The 26262-nt window shown below is 41.9% G+C and overlaps 1 protein-coding gene across 1 annotated transcript in view; it reads left to right on the top strand.

Moving 5' to 3' along the window:
- The first annotated feature begins 250 nt into the window (after positions 1-250).
- Positions 251-26262, top strand: part of LOC148501574 (uncharacterized) — a 93774-nt gene continuing 67762 nt past the window's right edge. The window contains exon 1 of the mRNA XM_088450268.1: positions 251-359. Within this exon, the coding sequence (XP_088306394.1) occupies positions 335-359 (25 nt within the window). The 5' untranslated portion in view covers positions 251-334. The remainder of the gene's footprint in view (positions 360-26262) is intronic.

Genomic DNA, 26262 nt, shown 5'->3' with positions numbered 1-26262 from the left:
TCTTTTTTCTTCAGTCCATTAATACTTACGTTTATTTTGTATCACGTGTTTTAAATCAATTTGTAATACCCTTCTATGTGAGTATTATGTCTGACATTGTGCATCACACTACAGCACATGTGCATGTAATTACACAGGCAGACCACAATTCCCTGCAGCCTCTTCAGCTGCTCAAGAGGAGGTCACATGGGCAGTGTCAGGTGATAAGACATGTGACAGTTGTCAGTGAGTGGGAGTTGGTCAGGAGCGAGCAGAGGTAACTGACCTGCAGAGCAGAGCTATGGTGTGAGGAGGCAGATGGACAGTTGAGTGGCTCTTTCCCTGGGTACCTGAGATGGGCGATCAGTGTTTGCCGACAGGTCTGTCAAACTGGGCAGCAGCCCATTCTTCGGTACAGCTGTGGGCTGAAGTAGTAGTTCCCAGCAATGAGTCTTGTACAGTGAAACCAGATAGAGAGCAGTGAATACATCACTGTGAGTAGAGGAATCCTGCAGGTACCTGCACACACATACCTAGGACATCCAATAGCTGCTTATCCTCCCATAGACAGTCACTGTTTCAACAGTGCAGCTAGCTCCAAAATAAACTACCTAATTACAGTATTTGCAGTGAGGTACTGCTGCTTAGCCAACATGTCAATTCAGCAACCATATAGACTGTTATTTTGGTGGAAAACTTTAAAAGCAAGGAGTTTAAGGAAAATGCTAGCTGAACTCTGTAAAGTGAGGCCTAGTACTAAATAAAATTGATCCATCATATGTGAAGAATATTTTCATAGAATTACATTACTACTTATTGGCTCAGTGCAATTTGGTAGCCATTAAGCTGGGCATCCACTATACAATTTTCTGTCAGATCTCTGTCCAATCTGGCTGGCTGGAATGAAAACCTGGTAATGTATGGGAGCAAATGACAGTCGTCCATTTGCTCACAAACACTGGAAAATAGCCAAAAATGGTTGTTCAGGCAAATTGGTTAAAACATACAAATTTAACCAATTTGAACAATTTGTTGTCCTTTTTTCAGTGTTTAAAACCATATTATCCAGTTTTGTTCTATTAATGTTTACAATTGTAAATTGCAAAGGAATATGTTGCGCTATATAAGAAACTGTTAATAAATAAATAAATATGATCGACTGTCATTTGCTCCCATACATTACCAGGTTTTCATTCCAACCAGCCAGATTGGACAGATATCTGACAGATAATTGTATAGTGGATGGCCAGCTTTAGTTGCTATATTCTGCTGGCTGAAAACTTGGAAACAGTTGCAATTATCCAGCTCAGTTTTCATTACCCCTTAGGAAAAGCTCCAACACTTCCATTAATAGAAAACAGTAACTTTCTCCAGCTCAACCAGATCCAGGACTAGCTATAATTATAGCCATCAGCCAGTTAACAACTCTGGATGCACTACAAATAAATTAAATGATTTGTGCTCCATCAAGGTCTTGACCTGGATTAATGCCATGAGGGACATATAATTCCGATTTATGTTTTATACTGCAGTATAAAGCCTTGTTTGCAAATATATTAGTTATTTGTGTTAATAATTGTAATTAGTTTCATTTAGTAAAGGTTGTACCACCTATGTGCCCAACCGTACTCTAGTGCCAGATTGAGTGAATAATATTTTATTAGAGACTTGTATTCATAAATTCGAACTAAGTGGTGTACTTTAGGGTTATTACCCTATTAATTGACATACATTTGCTTGCTCTACTTTTTGAGGAGAATTTCCTTAATTAAAAGTTTCTGAAGAAGTGCTCCTGAAAAATAAAGTTAAAAGTAATATCTGCATAAAAGGTGGATCCAAAAGTCCGTGTCCTGATGTAGTAGTAGATGTTGCCCCGTATTGATTTTCTGTAAGTAAGTACTAAAGGCAGAGCCGTAACTGGACTTTTTGGTGCCCTGTGCCAGAAAGAGCATTGGCACCCCCGTATTTTTCAAATAGGGACATAACACACCCAAAATAGGGCATGGCCTCATTGGAAAGGGCCAGGGAAGAGATAGGGAAGTCCATAAGATGCTGGGGATAAAATAAAAGGAGAAAATGTATGGAAGCGGGGACTGGGATACCCAAAGCACTGGTACTAGTAAGTATAGAAATCACGTATGATGGTAGAAATACTCCACAAATGACTGATAAGTATTAATGGTCATGTACCCAAGAAATAAACCAAAATGTAGAGGTGCGCCCAAAAGAGTAAATAATATGTAGTAAAAGAAGAGGAAGCAATTACTAATTTGTAAAATACAATATAACTTTTAATGATAATGGTTAAAAAACATCCGCAGAAGAAAAAATGAAGTTGGCCAAGATAAGAGATTATGGGCTCTATTTACTACAATCCGCATTGGTAATGCAGATTGTAGTGTGATATTACCGAGTGAATTCGCATTGCGAATTCAGCCAATATCACAGGGATTTACTACAAATCCCTTGCAGGGACAGAGCTGGCGATAAAGCTCTGTCCCTGCTAATCCCCTTCGGAGCATTATCACGGTATTTTCGCAAAAAATACCGTGATTAAGTGCCCGGGCATGCGCCGACCGGTCGCCGCTGCTACCCCCTGCACTAAACCCCGCTCCCGGTGCTAAGCCCCGCCCCCTGCGATCGCGGACCCCCCGCGACCCCCCTCTCCCCCCTCTCCTCCCCGCAACCCCTCTCTCCCTTACTTACACTTACCTGCATGCTCCGGCCTTCCAGTGATGTTCTCCATTCCTCCGGTCAGGTGATCTCCCATACTGCACTGGGGCCTGATCACCTGATGACCGGGCAGCAGTGCACTGTGGGAGACCAGCTGACCGGAGGGGAGACATCACCGGAGGCCCGATCACCGGTCCCTGGAGTCAGGTAAGTAATTTTTTTTTTTACTATTTTTTTTTTCTTTTTTTTACAGTAATCAGCTTGCGGTCTGCTTAGACCACATAGCTGATTACAGGGACCGACACCCGGCTCTGCTCTCCCCGTTAGAGCAGAGCAGGAGTCCGGTAACCGGGGGAGACCCTGGATAACACCACCTCCAGGTGGCGTTATTATCACAGGGCTTCCCCGATATTTTTTTCACATTTATTTTTAGTAACTATGGTCAGATCACATTTCCCATTACAATTATGGGAAATGCGATCTGCTTTACTAAAAATAAGTGATGCTTAGGGCTTGGAGTAGAATTTTACGAATTCTACTCCAATTGCCCTGTAATAACTATAGGTGATACTAAAATAATGTGAAAAGGGTGTGAAAACACCCTTTTTCACATTATTTTAGTAAAAATAATGTTGATAAATAGAGCTCTTAGTAAGTGATTCACGTATATATATATGTATATACACACTACTCAATAGATACGTAGAAATCAGTAGGACCACTGAAACATTTCACTGGATACTATTGACAATCAAATATCATGGTGAAAATATATATAAATAATATTCATATAATTGTAAGGATGTTTTCCTCGGTATTATTATGTGAACATATGCCAGCCGCCTACAAGCGCCCTCTAGATCATCCATCTCATAAATGTAATAGAATACACATTAACCCTAATCCAAAAAGGTGGTATATAATCTTATGTCCATAATGTATAAGATCATAAATAGTGTAATATCATGATAGCATATCATCAGAAATGATCAAGCATATAAATCACAACATAAGTTGTCAAAATGAATTTAGGTAGCATACATAAAATGTGCAGTGTGCCAATCATATTTCAGATTCTCATTGTGTCAGCAATAAAGACAGATATAGGCACAAATGTCATCAATTCAGAAGACCATTTCCACTAACTGTCACTATGAACAGCGTGGTGTACTTATACATATAGAGCAAAACAATGTAATAATATGAATAGGGTTAACATAATCTTAAATTCAGGTACAGTATAAATATGGAGAGTAGAGCCGTAACTAGACTTTTTGGTGCCCTGTGCCAGAAAGAGCATTGGCGCCCCCCTCATTTTTCAAAGGGACATAATGCACCCAAAAAAGGGCCATGGCTTCAATGGGTAGAGCCAGGGAAGAGATAGGAGAGGCCAGGAGATGCTGGGGATGAAATAAGAGGAAGCTACAAGTGAGAATGATAATAAACAGAAATTTGACAGGCCCAAACAGCGCCCCCTGTTCTGTGGTGCCCTGTGCGATGGCACCGGCCACACTACCCTAGCTACGGCCCTGATGGAGAGAAGTATAGTCAGATACCACTCACTGACAGCAAGGGGAAAGGTGGCTACATGGGACATGTACTGCAAGTATTGAATGGGACATGAGCGGACCCTCCACATATACTATGAGGATATGGGATAGATAGCATCTACTATTCTCCCCTGTTGCTCACCATGATTCTAACAGATATTAGCAGATTACTCGGTGAGTCAGTTGAGAAATGAGAATGCCAAAGAAAAAAAGGGGTTTGCAGTAAAGAGAGGTAGATTAAGGGTGACCGGGGGTGCTGTTGTCAGGTATGTGAGGCAATCCTCAGTGAATACCCGGCACGCTGTCCTCGGCACCCAAATCCCCCTTGAAATAAGTAGAAAATTATACAGTAGGAGTCAGCCTGTTCGCATAGACACTCTCACCCCGCTGATGTAGTGTAACAGTAAAAAATACGATGTGTCCTCTTGCATCTTAGCCGATCGCACTACAAACGTGCGTACGCATTGCGCCATGCGATTAGCCACGTCCATGTGCGCTACACCATTGCGCTCTCTGTGTTTGCACCATGCAATCCTATGAGGTCAGGGGCGTGATGTGCCATGAATGCAGCAATGATGAAAGAGGACACATCTGTATATTTCTATTGCGAATTTTAGCATTTTGTATACTGCCCAAGAAGCCCAGTCTCCAGTGTAATCTCAGCCAGGTACGACAAGGGAGTGGTGGTGGTGTCTGTGTGTGTGCGGGGGGTGGGGGGGTGGGGGGGGGGCAGTGGCAGCCAAAGGGAAAGAGTCACTGCTTCAGTTTGGTACATGAGACTGACTGTGTAGAGGTCACAGATATGCAGCATTTTAAAAAATCGCAAATTGCATTCAAAGTTTAAGAATGACTTTGAATAAGGCCCTAAATGACTGGTTTTCTGTTTTGGTGTCTCATATTCAGTAAGGATAGTCAGTCTGATACAGCATTTATCTATCAGTGTGAAGGAGAACGTATTTGAGCTGTGTGTTACTGGAAGACTGTACATGTTACTGTACATCATTGACCTTATGTCAGTTTGTTTTCAGATGGGTAGATGTATATAACATTAACCTCATTTTATCACATTATGCAAGATTCACTAAATGAATATTGCAGTGATGATATAAAAACTTACTTCAAAAGAGATGTCGCTACATTGTATCATTGATGTAACCACAAGATTAACCTCAATTAATCTTGCGGCTATGATGTAGCGGTTCCCACCATAGACTTCATTGGGGATTTCTCACCATAGACGTCTATGGGAGACACAGGCTGGCCGCATTCAGCTAATCAGGGAGCTGCTCTGACGGAGATGCTCCCTGATTGGCTGGTGGCCCCTTCACTGACGGGGCACACGTGTGCCCCGGTCATTTACGTGGAGCAAAGGTATGTGTACACACATACCTTTGTTCAGTCCGGCATGGATCGGGTTTTTTGTGTTTTTTTATTTTAACTCCTGGATTGCCAGTGGACGTGATCGACGCATAGGAGAGGTGAGTATGGATTTTTTTTTCAGGTACCCCTATGGATTACTTCGGATACTAGGTGAGTATGTGTGAGTGTGCATGTATGTTTTATTAAAATTATACTTTCACGGTGTATGTTTGTTTATTTACGTATTTCTTTAGTTGTGGAACTACAAGTGCCAGCGGGCCCGTAATGCCCCGCATGCTGGTATTTGTGGTTCTCCAAATACCAGCATGCAGGGGAGGCTTGCTGGTACTTGTGGTTCTACAACTAAAGACAATATGGAAACTTTATTTTTACACTTTACACTAACACTATCAACCCGGCACCCATGGGCATAGGGTGCCGGGGATAGCCCCGGGCTGTCAGTCTAGGCCTGGGGTGCCCTGGAGAGGGGGACCCCTTTATTGGGGGGATCCTCAACTCCCCAGGGATCCCCGGCCTGGACTGACTAGCGGTCAGGGATAATGCTTTGGCCAGGGAAACCCGTGAAAGGTTTTTCCCTGGCTGCGGCATTATCCCCCGCAAGACAGAGTTCGGTGCTGGTTCTGGAATTTTCAGGGGACCCCTACTCATTTTGTCCCCTGATTTTCCAGAACCAGGACCAGCTCAACAAAGCCCTGTGCTGATTCTTTATATACAGGGGCCCCCTACGCATTTTGGCCCCTGTATTTTTAGAACCAGAACAGGCTTTATAAAGCCCGGGGCTGGTTATGCTTTTGGGGGGGGGGTGCACGTAATTTTTTTTTAATTTAAAAACATTTTACATAAGTACACACAGAAACATGTACATATCTCATGGATATGTGCATGTTTCTGTGTTAATCTGACCTGCTCAGGATGTACTCGCTAGCATGAAGCAGGTCTATTATTTGGGGACTTTTGGTAATCTTTTTTTTGCGAGTCTGAAACAGACACTCTATTACATTGGGCGAGTTGATTGTTTTCAATGTGAAAACATCTGGATGCGAGTTTGAAAATGGAGAGTTTTAGTAACTCTAAAAAATGCGAGTTTTAGTGAACAGACACCCTATTACATTGGAGAGTTGTGAAAAATTGCAAGTTTAGCACCAAACTCGCAATTTACCAAAACAGACTACCTATTACATTTGGCCCGCCATCTGATACAGATATACATGTCTTAACCTTATTTGTGCTTAATATTCAACGACATTTAGCTATCTTGCATGGATAGTGATCCTTATGTCAATTAATGTGTCTCTAAACCAAGTAGGGAACTTACTTTTTTTTTTTGGAGGAAATAGTTATGAATGAATTTATCCTTGATGTCTTTAAATTGTTGACAAGTGTTGGAAATAGGTCAAATTAATTGTCATTTGTTTCATTGTATTCATTGTATTCTAGTTTTATGCTTGTAATTCTGATTAAGGTGCTCCTATCACTCAGTCTACTAAATGTATAAGATCTCAGCAGCTATGGCTCTCTCCAAATGTCACATCTCATGATGTCAGGGGTGGAGATAAATGACAGATTTTAAAATCTGAATTAGAAATGAAATACGTATTTCCTCATATGTATGTCTTTGGCTGGACTTCGCTTTACCAAAGAGAATGTGATTTAAATAATTGTGGGCTGTAAGGAAAATGTGCGGTAGCATAAATGCCAGAAAATAAATGATTGCAACATAAAACATATTTTTCACCATGTTTCAGACAAATGAAAATGCATAGCATCCACTGTTCCTTTCACGTTGTAGCATATGAGTCATGAAAAAAAAATATAAACTTGTCACATTAAGTTTAAATAGCCAACCATAAATGTTTCTGCCTGTAAATCAGAATTTCATTGTGACATACATAATCATATACCAACAGTTTATTTTAAAATGTGTATTTAAATGTATCATGTTATGAACTGTGATATAAGACACATAGGGGATCAGTTACAGTTGGAATTCTGTCAATGTACTTTTGTGTACACTTCCATACGGCACATGCATACTAAATATATTTGCGCATAACATGTATATAGATTTACGTGCATACCTGACTTGCGTCCACTTCTGGCTGGAGAGGGAAAGCTGAGTTCAGTATGAGCATGTTTTAGGTGCCAAGTCTAGGGATGACCTTTAGGAAATGCATCATTTGAGGGTGGGATTGTGCACTGATGCGCAATGATGCACAATGATGATGCTGACTGAACCATCCAGCTGATAGTAATTAATTAGGGACACAGCTCTATTACAGTCAGGTGCATAAATATTGGGACATTGACAGAATTTTCATATTTTGGCCTCTATTCACCACCACAATGGCTTTGAAATGAAACAAACAAGATGTGCTTTAACTGCAGACTTTCAGATTTAATTTGATCGTAATTACATCCAAATCAGGTGAACGGTGTAGGAATTACAACGGTTTCTATATGTGCCTTCTACTTTTTAAGGGGCCAAAAGTAATGGGACAAACTAAACAAAGCTAAATCTAATATGGAAATAATGAAAATAAAATGACTGGCGCTCTAAACAATTTATAATGAAGTATTAAAGGTGGTAAGAAGCGGAAGTCTAATAAAACATATTTATGCACATTTAATAACAATTAGACATATGAATAACATATTCAATAAAAGGAAATTATAAATAAATGAAGAAAATAAATAATCAATATAAAATCACTAATTGTGGAGCATCGATGGTGAGTCAAACGATTAATCTTTATCTATGGACATCCTCGGCATAAGTCTTGAAATAGTATCCAGATGATAAAGTCAGGAGACAATGTTATAAGGGTTCAATTAACCACAAATAATTACCAGCTTGAGGTCCTTCGGGATAGCAGTCCAATTAGCAGATAACTGCAAGATTGATATCGATGGTGTTGTTGGTGAGACTGGTATTTAATCTTCAGTCCACAAGGATGGTCCCTCAGGATTCAGTCTGCTTAGCAGAGCACCATACTGCTGGGTGTAGGTGAAGATGTAGAAACAGTGGTCTCCTTTAGGTGAAAATAGAACCTGGTATGTTCACAAGGCTCCTCGGATCCACAGAGGGATAGTACCAACGTCCATAGAGAGATTAGATGATTGCTTAACGCGTTTTGCTGGATGACAGGACTCCAGCTTCATCAGAAGCATAACTTAAATGACTCTGAAAAGCTCCATATATACCCCTGTAAAGGGTGTAACCACAAACACCTGTGTGTATAATTTGTAGACTTCCGCTTCATTAGAATCCTTTATATGTCAAATATTAAATGATAAATAGAGTAATATAATGAAGGCAATCCTTTTCTACATATAATATTTTTGATACATAAAAATAGATGTATTAACCAACCTCTTTTAGTTGTATTATACATTATTAAACGACCCATTCTGAATATCAATCCGATCATGTAACTTCGAAGTGTCACGTGATCAGGTTGGAACCAATAAAACTCCTGTTATATTGGAGATGGTTGCTAGGTAACCAAAAAGAATAATATAAATGTCCTAGGTCATATTGCCACATCGGAGATACGTAAAAAGGCTAATGTTATACTAATAACAATAACATTAGAGGATAGATGTTAACTGACCGTTTGGTCGCCATCATGTATAGTCGTGTCCGTTCCAATAGTTGATACGTGGCGGACACTAATATTTATAATTCGTAAATGTCTCAAATTCGGCAATTTATCTTTATTATATTGTTGTTATCCATAAATCAACTCCGAACAGAGTCCAGTCCAATGATTGCAGGACTCATAAAGTTAAAATCCGCTGCACTCGTATCACATTAAGACTGGTTACCAAGCAACCAACTCGTCATGATTTTCTCCGGTCACGTGTCTTTGTCACATGTCAATTTGAAACCAATACCACATTGGTATCAATAAACTAGGGTTGCTAAGCAACCTTATGCGTATCACTCGATACGGTTATATTATTTGACATAATGAACAAGTTAGATAGCGTATATATTATAAAAAATTACTTAGACACGTGACTCTAAGTTGTCTAAAGAACCAACAACAAATCTATAGCATTCCAAAAGGTAGAACATAAACTATAACTAATGAGAATACTAATATCCCAACTTACAATGATATTTGTAAATAGATAATACTATATATTTGGTGAACATCTAAAAACAGCCATCGATTATATATCCACTCATGGGTGTCTCAAATTTTAACCACTTAAAACCCCAATTAGGCAATAAAATAACATCATAATATCCACTATAATAAATAGATATGTGTTACAGATTGAGTCTAACAATACGTACTAGATGCTTGGTATTTAACATTCAGCTCTTGATATGTATCTTATCCTGCACACCATATGTATGTATAGGCTGTGTTATAATTATATCAGTATATATAGACCATCACATTGATTACCTACTATACAATATTAAATATAAAAATCCAAATATATATCATCATCTTATTAGCTCAAAAATATCTTATTATATTAGTAGGTGGATCTAAAGGACTATATATGAGATGTGTTTAGATGACAGAGTTTAATTCAATTGTTTCATTCAAACCCGTCGGATGCAGAGAATTAAATTGCAAAGTGTATTGGACTGTATCGGTCCTGCTGACCGCTGGTCCCCGCTGACTACCTCCAGGAAGCGCTGTCCTCCGGTCCATGGGCGCGGCCATCTTGGATTGCCCATGTGACCCCACTACCACCAATGAGGAGCCTTCTCCTTCTCTCTCAGCCTGTCAGCTCCCAGTGTCCACTACAAAAGGATCCCCAATGCTCACACAAGTTGCCAGTGCAACTAGTTTCTTAGTTTAACTAAGCAAGCCTTCCCACTGCGCTCCAGCCGCTCCACGTAGCTACTCACCAACCAACGTCTACCCACAGCTATCCAGCCGCTCCACGTAGCCACTCAGCTACCAACATCTACCCACGGCTATCCAGCCGCTCCACGTAGCCACTCAGCTACCGTCTACCCACGACTATCCAGCCGCTCCACGTACCCACTCAGCTACCAACGTCTACCCACGGCTATCCAGCCGCTCCACGTAGTCACTCAGCTACCAACGTCTACCCACGGCTATCCAGCCGCTGGACGTAGCCACTCAGCTACCAACGTCTACCCTCAGCTATCCAGCCACTCCACGTAGCCACTCAGCTACCAACGTCTACCCACGGCTATCCAGCCGCTCCACGTAGCCACTCAGCTTCCAACGTCTACCCACGGCTATCCAGCCGCTCCACGTAGCCACTCAGCTACCAACGTCTACCCACGGCTATCCAGCCGCTCCACGTAGCCACTCAGCTACCAACGTCTACCCACGGCTATCCAGCCGCTCCACGTAGCCACTCAGCTACCAACGTCTACCCTCAGCTATCCAGCCGCTCCACGTAGCCACTCAGCTACCAACGTCTACCCACGGCTATCCAGCCGCTCCACGTAGCCACTCAGCTACCAACGTCTACCCACGGCTATCCAGCCACTCCACGTAGCCACTCAGCTACCAATGTCTACCCACGCCTATCCAGCTGCTCCACGTAGCCACTCAGCTACCAACGTCTACCCTCGGCTATCCAGCCGCTCCACGTAGTCACTCAGCTACCAACGCCTACCCACGGCTATCCAGCCGCTCCACGTAGCCACTCAGCTACCAACGTCTACCCACGGCTATCCAGCCGCTCCACGTAGCTTCCTAGCTACCACGCTACTGCCGCATTCCTCAAACTCCTGTCAGTCCGCTGCACCCTCTCATGCGGAGAAACTTCATTAAGCCAAGTCTCCTCCAGTGAGCGTCTGCGCCAAGTAATACAGATCCAAGGCCCAGTCCGGGAACACAGCTCCTAAATCCCACGATTGTGACAATCGGATTCAGGTCAGGGGATTGACTTGGCCATTGCATAACATTCCACTTTTTAGCCTTAAAAAACTCTTTGGTTGCTTTTGCAGTATGCTTCGGGTCATTGTCCATCTGCACTGTGAAGCGCCCTCCAATGAGTTCTGAAGCATTTGACTGAATATGAGCATATAATATTGCCCGAAACACTTCAGAATTCATTCTGCTGCTTTTGTCAGCAGTCGCATCATCAATAAATACAAAGGAACCAGTTCCATTGGCAGCCATACATGTTGTTTGGCAAACTCTAATCTGGTCTTTCTGTTTTTGAGGCTTACCAATGGTTTACATCTTGTGGCGAACTCTCTATATTCACTCTTGTGAAGTCCACTCTTGATTGTTGACTTTGCCACATATACACCTACCTCCTGGAGAGTGTTCTTGATTTGGCCAACTGTTGTGAAGGGGTTTTTCTTCACCAGGGAAATAATTCTTCTGTCATCCACCACAGTTGTTTTCCGTGGTCTTCTGAGTCTTTTGGTGTTGCTTAACTCTCCGGTGCGTTCTTTCTTTTTAAGAATGTTCCAAACAGTTGATTTGGCCACACCTAATGTTTTTGCTATCTCTCTGATGGGTTTGTTTTGATTTTGATTTTTCAGCCTAATGATGGCTTGCTTCACTGATAGTGACATCTCTTTGGATCTCATATTGAGAGTTGACAGCAACTGATTCCAAATGCAAATGTCACACCTAGAATCAACTCCAGACCTTTTACCTGCTTAATTGATAATTAAATAATGAGGGAATAGCCCACACCTGTCCATGAAATACCTTTTGAGTTGATAGTCCCATTACTTTTGGCCCCTTAAAAAGTGGGAGGCACATATAGAAACCGTTGTAATTCCTACACCATTCACCTGATTTGGATGTAATTACCCTCAAATTAAATCAGAAAGTCTGCAGTTAAAGCACATCTTGTTTGTTTCATTTCAAAGCCTTTGTGGTGGTGGATAGAGGCCAAAATATGAAAATTCTGTCCATGTCCCAATATCTATGCACCTGACTGTATATCAAGTTGCAGTTATCTATTTACATTACGTCAGTAAAATTCCATATGACTACTACAGGAAAGTAGTCTCCATTTTATTTTCAAAGAGGTAAACAACAGTGGGTATGGTATTCAGTATATGGATACGTTCTGAATGTCGACATAGACTTTCGGTCGATGGAAAAAAATAGAAACATAAAATTTTTTGCATATTTTAGTCTAACCCTAACCAGTGGCATAACTAGTGAGGTCAGCAGGAACACATGCCCTGGGTGCTGTCGGACCGGCGGTGCGAGGAGGGTACCACCAGCCACTGGCTAGGTCATTGGTTCCCATGTGTAGTGCGGATTGCACTGATTGCAGTCCGCACTACACAGTAAAACAAACACATTGCCGCTGGCGCCGCGTAGTACACAGTGAGTGTACTACCCAGCGGCAGTGTGTTTGCTTTAGCAGCCAATGAGAGTCAGACAGACTCTCATTGGCTGCTTCACCCACGGCCGGGGCCGGGCTGGAGCTCACTCATGAGCGTCGCCTTCCAGCTCCCGCACTGGGTGAAGGGAGAGACGTCATGATGTCTCTCCCATAGTGCAGGAGGAGCGGACCGCGGCGGGTGCAGGAGTGGGGATTCGGGTAAGTATTGTGTTTTTTGTGGTGTGTGTCTATATGTTATATATGTAAGGGACACTACTGGGGCACTGTATAAGGGGTATTGTATAAGGGGCACTACTGGGGGCATTGTATAAGGGGCATTTTATAAGGCGCACTATTGGGGGCACTGTACAAACACACACTTCTGGTGCTGCCATGATAAATGGGAAAATTATGAACATGTCGACATTTTGACCTGACATTCATGTCGACATTCTGGTGTTGACATTATGACTGTTAACATTCTGACCAGATACTAACAATAGATGTTTGTCTTTAATTATGTTTTATATTAAAAAGGTGATATTCACATTTATTAGCCTCTGATATCTCCTGTGTTACGCAATTCTAAAATCGGACAGTTGTCTCTGCATTGTTTTAGCTTTCAGACACAGACCCCTAAAAGTTGTAGTAGTTTCATTTATAATTAGTAAAACAGACAAACAAATGAGACCTCAGTTTTTGTTGGACAAATGCAAACTGTTTTCACAAATATTATGACAGCCAGTGACCATCATATGCATATTTCTTGTGTCTTTTTTAGTCAAAATGTTGCCAAAATGTTGGATCTAATGAATAGTCAAATAGATTTTTGCTTTATAATATAACTCAATTGTAAATGTAATATGTATACACAAACTTACCGCCGCTGTAGGCAGTGCTACGCATTCGCTGGGTTTACGAATGTAACAGCGGTTGCGCAGCACTGTTTCCAGCTGCGGTAACTTAGAGTAGAGAGGGAAAAGTATCCATTTCCTGAAAAGCTGTCATCACAAAAATGACAGCTTTTCGGAATAGATACTTATGGAGAGGAGGAATGATGAATTCCTCTGGTAATTAGGTAGAACTCCATGCGAGTTCTAAACCTAATTACCTCCATCGACTTTTAAGGTATGATGAATAGGCCCCACAGTGAGCATGATGCAACTATGGAAATAAATCAGGCATGCACTATTCAAAAGAAGTGGGCAAAAAAGTGTATATTGGGACATATGCAGAGCGATATCCATGCAATCATCATCATCACCAGTGCACTTGGACCTGCCCTCTACTAGGTACAGGGGTTAAACTGGGCCAGATCGGGGTGGAACTTCATTCTGTCAGTTGTATTTGGAGGGGGAACGAGGTCCACTTCTACCCATGGGCCTACAGGCCACCCGGAGTGACATCCAGGGATAGCAGCATGAAGCAAAGAGGAGCAGAAGAGAAGTCCAGAGCCAACTGAGTGATTCAAAGAGAGAGACACCACCAGACAGTAGACAGAGGTGAGCACAACAAAACAAAGGGTCAGGGTACTTGCACTGGATCAGTGACTAGACCTGGCGCAGAAAACATTAATTATATAAAGTGGGGGCAGTAGTGATTGGGATGGGGCTGAAATTCAACAAGTATACATAAAAGGGGGATTGCTCATTGTGCTTGCGCTGTTTCAGTGACTGGACCTGGGGCAGGATAATGGTTAAAAAACATCCGCAGAAGAAAAAATGAAGTTGCCTTTACAGTACAAAACACAAAATAAGCTTAAACAAGGGACATTAGTAAAATGCTTGGGTGAACAGGTGAGTCTTGAGTCTATTTTTGAAGGATTCTAGAATGGAGGCTTCCCGAACTGTCTGGAGAAGTGAGCTCCATAGAGTCGGAGCCACAAAAGTTGAAAGCTCGAATTCCGGGAGATTCTAGGTATTGTTAATAGTCCTTCATCAATGGATCGCAGTATTTGAGTGGCACAATAAGGGATCAGAAGCTGTTTCAAGTACCTTGAGCCCTGGTCCACCATACAACATGGGAGCAGCAGTGACTGACACAGAATATCAATAAATATATATGGGGTCCTGATGCTGGTGATATGCAGTGGGAATGGTGCTGGAGAGACACAGGTGGAACAGTGCTGGAGAAATGCAGAGGCATGGTGCTGGTAAAATGCAACAGAATGATGCTGGAGAGATGCAAGGGATAAAAGTGCTGGAGAGATGCAGCATGATTGGTACTGGGCAGACACAGGGCAAATGATGCTAGAGAGATCAGGGGGTGATGGTGCTGAGGAGATGCAGGGTGATAATGCTGGTGAGACACAGGGGGGCGGTATAGGAGAGATGCAGGGGGAATGGTACTAGAGATACATAGGGCAGATGAAGGTGTAGAGATACAGGTGGATGAGGCTGGAGAGATACATGGGGTTGGTGCTGGAGAGGTGCTGGAGACACACAGGGAGGATCTAGACATGCAGGGAGATGATGGAGAGACAAAGGAGGGATAAGGTTGGAAAACCAGAGGGGGATGAGGCTAAATACAGTACTATTCACATTTGGTAGAATTAGAAGGAAACGGCTGGGGATCAGTAATCTTTATTAAAACACAAATTCTAAAGAAACCATATTGCTAATACAAATGGTACCAAATTAGCAAATACAGTTTAATAATACAAAATTGTTTGATCAGGGAAGTTTACATATTGCCCTGCCCCAGAACTTCTATAACAATGCTATGTGTTATTTGGTTGAACCTCAGTTGTGTGAAGATGACATATTATTCCTAATCAAACAGATATTCTCCTATATGTGTACTGAATACTGAGGGCCCGATTCAGACCCGCTCGCTAGATGCGTATGCTCGCACCCAACGTATGCAAATTCAGAACACACCCAGCAAGGCAGGTGATCACACGGCAAGGCATAAGCACGCCCACTATGTCTTGACGTGCGATCGCTTTGTGTATGCAGACGTCCAACAACCTGTCTTAAGATGCCCATTTGCGCACGTCATGTCCAGGAAGTGTATGCAACCAGTGGAGGCGAACGCATCGCTTGTGGGTGACTATACTCTACCACAAGCACTGCGAGCATTTCAGTGTCAAATTCAGCCAAATGACATGTACTATGATGCTGCCTGTCAATTATGCACGCCTCTGAAATGGCGTTAAGATGCTCAGGCACGCCTGCGTTCGCACCTCCACTCCCTCGTTTCTAGTGGCCTTCCCCTGTCACCACCCAAAAACAGCTTGTCCTGTCACTCATTCAGCCAGGCTGTCTATCCTTGGCGAGCATACACTTCCTGATCGCTCGGATTAGTTTGCGCACACGCATTGCGATGCATACGCATGCGCACATTGCCTAACATACGAGCAAACGCTTGCTGGCGAGCGTGTCTGAATCAGGCCCTGAGAGCCTTCACTGCACCTTCTTACAGTCTGCGACTGCATCTTTATACCAATGCCGCAGCTGATAGGATTCATACAGAGACATCTACATGCTGCGACTCAAATCCGCCACTAAGTTGTACCATCGGTTGCTTAGAATGCTTTTGGAACATGGCTTTGGGTGTCAGTGCAATAGCAAAAAAGACACATTCGCTAGGCACGACAAGCCCCCGTCTAGCTAGCCATGACACTGCTGCTACCCTGGCACTCCCACTGAAATTGTGTCTCTTTATGCATCCAAATTCATTCTGCGTCCTCTGGCGGTATCCATCTGGAAGCATGTATATTACAACTCAACGCCCGCACAGATTGAAAACCGAAATCGTCACTGTGTCCACATCTGAATCAGATCCACTGTTTGCCCAGGGAGATTCAGCCTCTTCAGAGCTTCCCTGTTGCAGAGAAACCACCATATATGTAAGCAAAGAATATCAAGCACAGAGGATAAATAGGATTTGCAAAAACACCCATAGGGCACTCGAGTGACAAAAGACTTTTGTTTTTGGAGACAACATAGAAAAACTCAGTTGGGTGGCACAAAAATATCAGTGTGACACTGATGTCATAGAACAGTTTTTTATTTTTAAGTGACCTAACATTGTAGTCTTAGCTGGTGGCAGGAGTGCTAAAAAAGCATCTAAAATGCTATAGCTTCTGGGGTACCCATTGGCCCTAGGCCATTCGTTTTAGATTTTCCTATACACAATAGTGTCTGTGTGTGTGCATTTGGTATTCATCCCAGACATATTGAGCTATTACCTTGCTCTCATGGTTCCCTTACTTGGGAATCCAATGTGTGTTTCAGTACCAATATAAGTATAGAGGCAACATTTTAAAGAACAGTTTTTAGGAGCAACATTTTTTTTTATTTGCCCTGGGTGCTATTAACCCTAGTTGCACCTATGACAGTAGCAAGGCACAGTCTCAGAGGTGCTCCACCTACTGACAGGGAGAGGAGGGCCGGAGATGACTTCCACCACCTCTCTAGGACCACTTTAAGCCCTGTCTAGGTGCAAAAATACTCTTACGTAAAGGAATGCTTTTATGTCCAGATCTATATAGCCTGCATGTGTGTGGACATGCCTTCCCTGAACTCTGCCTATGTGAGAATGCCCTGTCACAAACCTGTTCCATCCTTTAGTTGTAAGTGGAGACGCGACCAATGTGCGTATGCTCTTTTTCTGAGCATGTACAGTGCATGCAGGACAGGCTCTAAGTAAGGGCGTATGTTTGACTAATACCCCATTAGATTTCACATAGGTACACAAAAAATAAATAAAAAAAACACATGTATACAGCTATATATAAAACAATAGGCTACACAATGAATGTCATACAATTCACTGAGCAATCCTACCGTCATTAATACTTATGGCAATCATTGTCATATTCAAACAAAGATTTTTAAAGGGTAATTTACCAAATATTAAGGGCCCCATTTATCAACGAGTGATATCACTTGTTACTAACCTTAAATGGAGTTGATTGGTTAGAGCACCATTTAAGATTAGTAACAAGTGATAACAAGAATATCAGGTGTTGATAAATGAGGCCCAAAATATTCAGTTTTGGGTACAAATATTATATATTCCTAAATATTACTTATCAGGATCTGGCGTCAAGGCTAACTGGTAAGTCCCTTCATGTTGTGCACACTCTGACCGCTGCTGAAGTCACCTCAGGCTATATCACCCAAAGGTGAATTTTCAGTATTCTGTATTGAGTGGAGTGATTTTAATATCACAATGTCCTTATTTGCTTCCTGTTTCTCTTACATGGAAGAATTATTAAGCTGTGTCAAATTAGAGTTTTATCCTTAACTATCTTCTAAGGAAGTATAAAGGAAATACATTTTAGGGTGTAACACAAACTGTACCCGAAGATGATTTAATGAAATGACCTCTTCTTGTGAGGAGTCTTCTGTTTTTCCTTAGCAAAATTAAATGCTTAATACTTGGCAGAAATAGTGACTTTTGTGCTTATTCAGCATTTTCAGAGTTTCAACTGTTTCCACTGTAAAAGCTTATCCAGTGCATGGGGTGAGTTACTTTGCTGCTAAATGATGAACATATGACTTTGTAGTGTGCTGTTCTGATGCAGCTAAAAGTAACGTTTTTCAATGACTTTATTAAAGCACTGAATGTTCTGGAGTGAGAACCATGTGGGTGTTATTTTCACAGCATTCATATTGTAAAGGTACAACAGAGGACAGAAAATATGTTTCAGGGAAAGAAGAATTGAAAAAAAAATTCTTATGTAAGAGATTGGCGATCACTCCAAGTGGAAAGGAGAAGGCAGCATATGCAACATTAGCATTTTAAAAGCCACAGTATTATGTTCAATAAAACACTCTGTTCACTTTCTAGAACATGATATTTTATTATTTAATATTGCTTTAATAAATATGATAAGAAGTATTTTGCATTTGAATAATAGGTGGATTTAAGTTATTTTTTAAAATATTTTATGAAATTGCTTGTAAAAAGAACCAAAGATATCTGGTAAATTGGTCAACAATAAAAAGGTTGACTCTCAGGAAGTCGACACATTCTGAAAGTTGACAGTCAAAAGGTCAGCATGGTCATTAGGTCGACCATCAATCTGTAGATATGTATTTAGGTTGACAGGGTTAAATGGTCGACACATTCAAAAAGGTCGACATTCATAAATGTCGACATGGATTTTTTGATGATTTTTAAGATTAGGGTTAGCTGTAGAGGTTAGGTTTAGGGTTAAGGCATTAGGTTTAGGGTTAAGGCATTATATTATATTATACACCTGTATACTTATGTGTGATGTCTGCAAAAACAAATTTCCTCTCATGGGTGATGCTGTCCAACACAATATTTTCATGCATCTTCGAAACTGGCGACCAAACATCCTCTACAAACTATGCTGACTGATTACTAACAAAATGTTGTTTTTTTGAAAGAGCTTATCTAGGCCAGATGATAATATAAGTCATAGTATAACGAAGTATTTTCTTTTTCTCTGTCTATTCAAAACTGTTTCATTTCCACAGAAACATCTTCTTTTCACTATTTTAAACTTACACTATCCAAAAGTCAACCAATAAGAAGTCCTGGCTCAATATATAGCTATCAACATGTATTCTGCTCTATAGAAGTAATGACACTATACTCTGGGGCATATTTAGCAAGCCTTGTATTGTAGCCCAGATAAAGATAATTTATTATAACCGTATTTCATGGCAATAACAAATTATTTATCGGGACAATGCATCAAATAATTCATGAATGTATATGTGCAGTCTAAAAAGTAATCATGACTGCAAAGCCATTGGGCAGCGCGTGTGCAAGTGATCATTACTGCAGAGGGATCTGACAAAAGTATAATTTTGTAGCCTATAATGGCTAACGCCATCAAACAATGGCTTTGCCTTTTGGAGCATGATATATTTGGGAATATCGCATGTGGGTTGCTCTGCAGATATCTACTGTGGTCAGGGGGACACATAATTAATGTAGAAATTCTCAAAAAACTGTAGTTTTCAGAGGATTTTTTGCAAAAAAGTGTTTAATTCATATACCCTCTGGATGAAAAGCACCTAGACCTGACTGCTGTTCTACTTGATGCTTTTATTTTATTCTATGCAATACATGATTGAATTTTAAAACAACAGATATACTATGTGTAAATTACTGTGTAAATGTAATAACCTCGGTATACCACTCACTCAGATGTACAGCATCAACCTTCTAACAGCAAAAAGGACACATTAGTCATAGCACATTAAGTACGTTGATATTTTTATAGAATGGTAACATAGTGTAGGATGTGGAATGTTTGTCTCTCAGGCGGCACTGCCAAAAATCTGTTCATAACATTGTACAAAGTCAAATGATAGCCCTCACAAACACTTACTGCATTTATTTTCTATATCATTGTCTTTATTTTTATATTTATTGTATTAATCTATATGCATAGAAAATCTATATTATCTATACTATATAAATATTAATACTTCAGCTGCGATATCGCTACAATGTTAATGCAGCAGGAGGCATCATACCTCTTGCATGCCTTACTGATCTGAGTTGTGTTCTAGAACGCTGGATCATCTATGTGACCCCAGCCGGCCACTGCAGATGCTAAAAAGAGTCCAGGAAATCTCCGCCCGCTGACAGAGATCCTGGCCTCATCACTCCCCCACAATGCCGGGTACACGCTTCTGTTTTGGGGAACGGAAGCTGTCGCCACCCCCTCCCCACTCCGAAACTGATATGGCAGACCCATATTGCACATGCGCAGTATGAGTCTGGCGCAAGCGCAGATTCCCGAACATTGTGTGTCTGCGTAAAATGCTTCCCTACATCCTCTGCTGAATCAGGCGCTATGTTGTTATTATTATTTAGCATCCATACAGGTATAATAACTGAATGAATCATGTGGATGTCCCCTTCAAAGTCTGTAGAGACTTTCACCAATACAGAGCTCTCTGAGTAAGTGCATGAACAAGGACACATTTATGCTATGTCCTTAAGGGATAAACACTGTGCAACAGATGCACAAACATGTTGCATCTTATGGGAGTGTTACAGGTGTCATACTGTACAGAGACGATGAGCCATGTAAGATTCCATAGGGTTAATGTAAGGTTCCGTAGGGCTAATGCGAGGTTCCGTAGGGCTAATGTGAGGTTGCGTAGGACTAATGCCAGGTTCCGTAGGACTTATGTGAGGTTCTGTAGGGCTAATGCTAGGTTCTGTAGGGCTTATGTGAGGTTGTGTAGGGCTAATGTGAGGTTGCGTAGGGCTAATGGCAGGTTCTGTAGGGCTTATGTGAGGTTCTGTAGGGCTAATGGCAGGTTCTGTAGGGCTAATTCCAGGTTCCATAGGCTAATGCCATGTTCCATAGGGCTAATGTGAGGTTCTGTGCAGCTTCAAGCAGGAAGCCGTTCCACCCTCTGTTTTTCCATCCACAGCTGCAACTGTTATCATTACTATCGGCACTTGCACCAGCCCCATACTAGGCACAAGTGATTCATGTGAAACAGGCTTCCTTCTCCATACACACGACTCAGAATAGCTTGGAACCAGTGGCGTAACTACCGTGGGTGCAGGGGGTGTGGCTGCTATTTGGCCGGGCTGCCTTCAGGGCCTGCTGCTCCCCCTCCATCCAGTAGTCATGCATGGATTGGTCACCTATTAGACAGAGCCGGCTCGCCCATTACGCTGATTACGCAGGCACCAGCCAGCAGAGGGCGTCGGCACGTAAGAAACATATGCTCCCTGCTGTTAGTGTCACCGGACTCAGAGGAGTCATAATGACAGAGGAGGAGCTGTCAAAGTCAGCCAGGCGCCGCTGGACTCTTTAAGGAGTCATCAAGACAGAAGAGGAAGGTTCCTGCCAACAGTGGTGTAGCTCTCTGAAAAGTTTTTAATATAAATTCCTGCTTCAGACTCACACACATACAGCATGACAATAGTACAACAGTCTTGAATATTATATATTAAATATGAAGGGAGGGGGAAATGATCAGTATATTGTGAGTATATTGTGAGAATAGGAATTGGATTTAAATTAATCATCTTTTAAATATGGTAGTAATTGTGCTTAGTGGCTATGGGCCTGAATCTTGTGATGAACGCTTTAGTACAGCATAGCAACTGAGCTAAAATATGCAAAAGCCGCAGGAGTCGCCTTGTGAAAAAAGACGCCCACTGCAGGCTTTTGTGATCCGATGCTGCATCCGAAGGCGGAGCATCTAATCATCTGCATGAACCCTCAGGTTACTCACGATGGCCGTCGTGCATGATTTGCAGGGCCAGTGAAGCTGTGTCCTAGGATGCAGCCACTGACCTCGGCATACACTGCATATCAATCATGCCACGGCTTAGGGTCCACTGCAGGGGATCTCTCAGACACCGATTGGCAAATGCGCCTAACAGATCCTGCATATACACAGATCACAGATATTTTTAGGCACTGTCAACCTATCTTCCAAACTGTCATGATAACACACATCGGATGTGCAAATAAACCAGGGGCTAAATGTAATAGCCTCTGAACTTCCGACGCTGCTGGATTTATACGAGTCTCCCCATATTTTTAAAATGAAAATACATTTAAAGACTAAACCAGCTTGGTTTAACCTTTAAAAGGATTGTGACTTTAAAAATACAGGGAGACTCGCATAAATCCCTGCAGTGTTAGAAGTTCGAAGGCTATTCCATTTCTCAGTTCTCAGTGAGAACATACAGTATGTAAAATTAGATCTAATTGTTTATATAGAAATAAGCTATTAAGGTAGATAATTTTAATACAGATTCTCTACATTAATAGAGTTGTGGCTGTGACTTTGTACTCAGCGATATTCAGAAGTTGCTGATTCTGGTGCCATTGTAATATGTACAGAGACACCCACCGGCTGCGTCTTTAAGCCACTGCTTGCGTACATAAGTGCATCATTGGTTGCACATTGAACTTTTGAGCAACCCTATGGCTGCTCAGGATACCTATTGGAAGTAAGGCCCCGGGGCCACTGAAGCTGCGTACCAAGACACAGCTTCAAAACGTCCACAAAACGGTTACAACAATCCTGCGTTTGACTAGCTACCCATGTTACCTCCCGTAAACATACACTTACTATCAATCACTCTGCATCCAAATATTCACTATGACTGACTGCCATTGGTAAACCATTGCGACACATACGCAGTGCAACTCAGATGCATGCGCAGTACAAAAAAACATTGGCCGACTGCAAACATGGGCATGGCGCCCACCTCTGAATCAAGCTCTATGACATCACAAACTCATACTTTGCTGTCCAACCTCCTTCTGTCGCAGCTAGAGGGCAGTGCGACAGACTAGCCCACTTTCCTGGGTGGCCAGGAGCGCCACACGATTTTCTGGAGCCTCCCGGCCATTCTAGGACAGTAGGCGGGTATGCATAAACTGGTAGGTCTTAGGCAGATATTTGAAACCAAAATCAAACAGCATACAATTTAGGAAAACTGTAAGCACTTTGTAGGTGTGCAAAATTCCTTCTGTTTACAGTTGTATGTGTGCAAATGAGCTCACTACATAATAATTATGCATTGTATCACTTTTCCATTAGATTGACTCAATTTTGTCTCTTTTTGATATTGTTCTGATTCTTTTTTAATTCTATCATTGCCATGACACAACACTGCAGATCCATCCGTTTTGTTTTCTTACATAATGCATTTCCTTATTTTCAATAGTGAAGGAAATATAATGCTGAGAACCGGACCCGGCTGCTGTCTCCTCAAAGGTTTTCCTATAAGTGGAAAAGGGAAAGTCAGCACTGCCAATATTTCGAGGATATAGCTTATTCTACAATAGCTGGCAGTGCTGAGCTAGGCTTTTTTGTTGCCATACCGAGATGAAAGAAATCTATTTCCTGAAGTATTGTGCTAATATTTTGTTGGCGGACTTTTAGTGAGTCATAAATCAGAACAATTTCTTTCTATTAAGAAACTGTACCTGAAAAATTCTCATAATATAAATGGAAATTTACCTTACAGCAGATTATAAAAGCATAATGTATAACTGACCCCTATTCATTTTATCATATGAACTCCCTAGAATATTTGATATGTAATGCACAATACTGACAATTCATTTGTAATCTGTGTGGCAAATGTATTTGATCTTCTAGATTAAATTAATTTTATATGTTCGGACAGCATTTCACAGTGTTTCTATCACTTGTGTTTTTCACTGAGAACAAAGGCCCTGATTCAGAGCCGCTCGTAAGCGGCCGCTCGTTCGTTCTGACCGATGTCCGCACATCTGCGCATGCGTACGGATTTTAATACGCATGCGCGAACCAGTCAGTGCGGCCGAAAATCGTTTGTTCGCTATATAGCGAATGCCTGCTATTTTGAGTGACAGAAGGAGGCGTATGTGGGTGGTAACAGGGGAAGGTGCTTAAAAACGGGGGTGTGGAATTCGAACGCAGGCGCGCTTAAAGGTCAAAACGGGTGTTTTAAGGGAATGCATAATTAATACAGCAGCGTCATTGACCACGTCACTTGTTTTTTTTTTACTAAGAACTGCTCGAAAAAAAACGGTTGAAAAAACCAGCCACAAGAATAGCGAGCAGTTCATACGCTGTTCGATATACTCGATTAATCTAATAAATAGCGGACATGACGTATGGTGCAAGCGGCAAGGGGGCGTATTTTTCAAAATTACAACCACAAGTTTTGCTCGCTCGTTCAGACTTAGAGGTGTGAACAGACCGCAATTAGCGAACGGTTCATTTGAATAGCCACCCCTTGTTTTAGAACGAACGACCGCAAATAGCGAGCGGCTCTGAATCAGGGCCAAAGTTTTAACTCCATTTATTACATGACACATTTGTTGTGGGGGAAAATAGGGTTTCTTTAGGTAGCATAGTTAAGCAGGGATGCAGTCACCATGGTGAGGGTTAGACTGCAGGGGGAGGGTTAGTGTTAGGATTAGGCATAGGCAGTGGTGTAACCAGATGGGGTCGAGCGGGGCATGTGCCATGACAGGCCTAGCAAATGGGGACAGGGACATAGAATACAGACACACAGAGAGGCATATAATAAAGGGGGGGGGATACAGATACTGAGACCTAGGGATCTATTTACTACAATCAACATTTAAAATGTGATTGTAGTGTGATATTTTGAATTTAGGAAATGTCACAGGCATTTACCAAAAATCCCTGGCAGGAACAGAGCTTGCGATAGAGCTCTGTCCCTGCGAATCCCGTCCGCACACTTGTCTCTGTATTTTTAGTAAAATTGACAGTGAGACTGTGTCAGCTGCTCCGATCACTGGTCCCTGGAATCAGGTAAGTGGGTTTTTTTAAGCTATTTTTTTTACAGTGATCAGCTTGTGATCTATTTAGACAACACAACTGATCACTGGGGCTGGCTCCCGGCTCTGTTCTGCCTGTTAGAGCAGAGCAGGAGTCGGGAGACTGGGGGAAATCCAGGATAATGGTATCTCCAGGTGGCATTATTATCACAGGGCTTCCCACTGTATTTTTTCACATTTTTATTTTTATTAAATCTGGGCAGATCACATTTCCCATTGCAATTATGGGAAATGAGATCTGCTTACTAAAAATATGTGATAATTAGGGTTTGGAGTAGAATTTGACAAATTCTACTCTAATTACCCTTTAGTAATTTTATGTGAAACTAAAATAATGTGAAAAGGGTGTGAAAACACCCTTTTTCACTTTATTTTAGTAAAAATAATGTTAATAAGTAGGCCCCATAGAATGAACGGGGAGACGATGCAGGGGGGGATATGATGCTGTCCTGAGAGATGACACGGGGGGAGATGATGGTGTCCTGAGAAATGACACAGGGGGAGATGATGGTGTAGCTGAAAGACGCAGCCACAGGGAGAAAATGATGGTGTGCTGAGAGATGACATAGGGGGAGATGATAGCGTGACTGAGAGATGCAAGGGGAATATGATGGTGTGGCTGAGAGACACAGGGGGTATATGGTGTGGCTGAGAGAGGCAGGGGGAAGATGATGGTTTGGCTGAGAGATGCAGTGGGGAGATGATGGTGTGGCTGAGAGATGCAGGGAGGAGGTGGTGTGGCTGAGAGAAGCAGGGGGTAGATGATGGTGTGGCTGAGAGATGCATGGGGCAGGAAGTTACACAGGGAGCATGAGTCTGGTTGAACCGCTGTTGTATGATAATGACCTTGTTAATATTCCTATTTCCTACACAAACAGGCATCTTCCAGACAATGTGACCTACATGAATATCCCAGGGAGGATACATTTCTTCAGAGGTTCCACATTGTGAGAAACCATCACATAGATAAGGTGCATATAGAATGGAAAAGAATGTTCCCAGAGTGACGAGAAACAGGTGGCGTGTCATGTTGGCATGGCCCATCTTAAGTGGCCACACCCCTTCAGGTATGTGGTCACACAAATTTTTTCCCACTGAACTATG

Source organism: Taudactylus pleione, unplaced genomic scaffold, assembly GCF_031769625.1.
Source record: "Taudactylus pleione unplaced genomic scaffold, aTauple2 ptg000513l, whole genome shotgun sequence".
In the NCBI taxonomy this organism is placed as follows: Eukaryota; Metazoa; Chordata; class Amphibia; order Anura; family Myobatrachidae; genus Taudactylus; species Taudactylus pleione.
The sequence above is the reverse complement of the archived record's forward strand: the minus strand, read 5'-3'. Positions and strand labels throughout refer to the sequence as shown.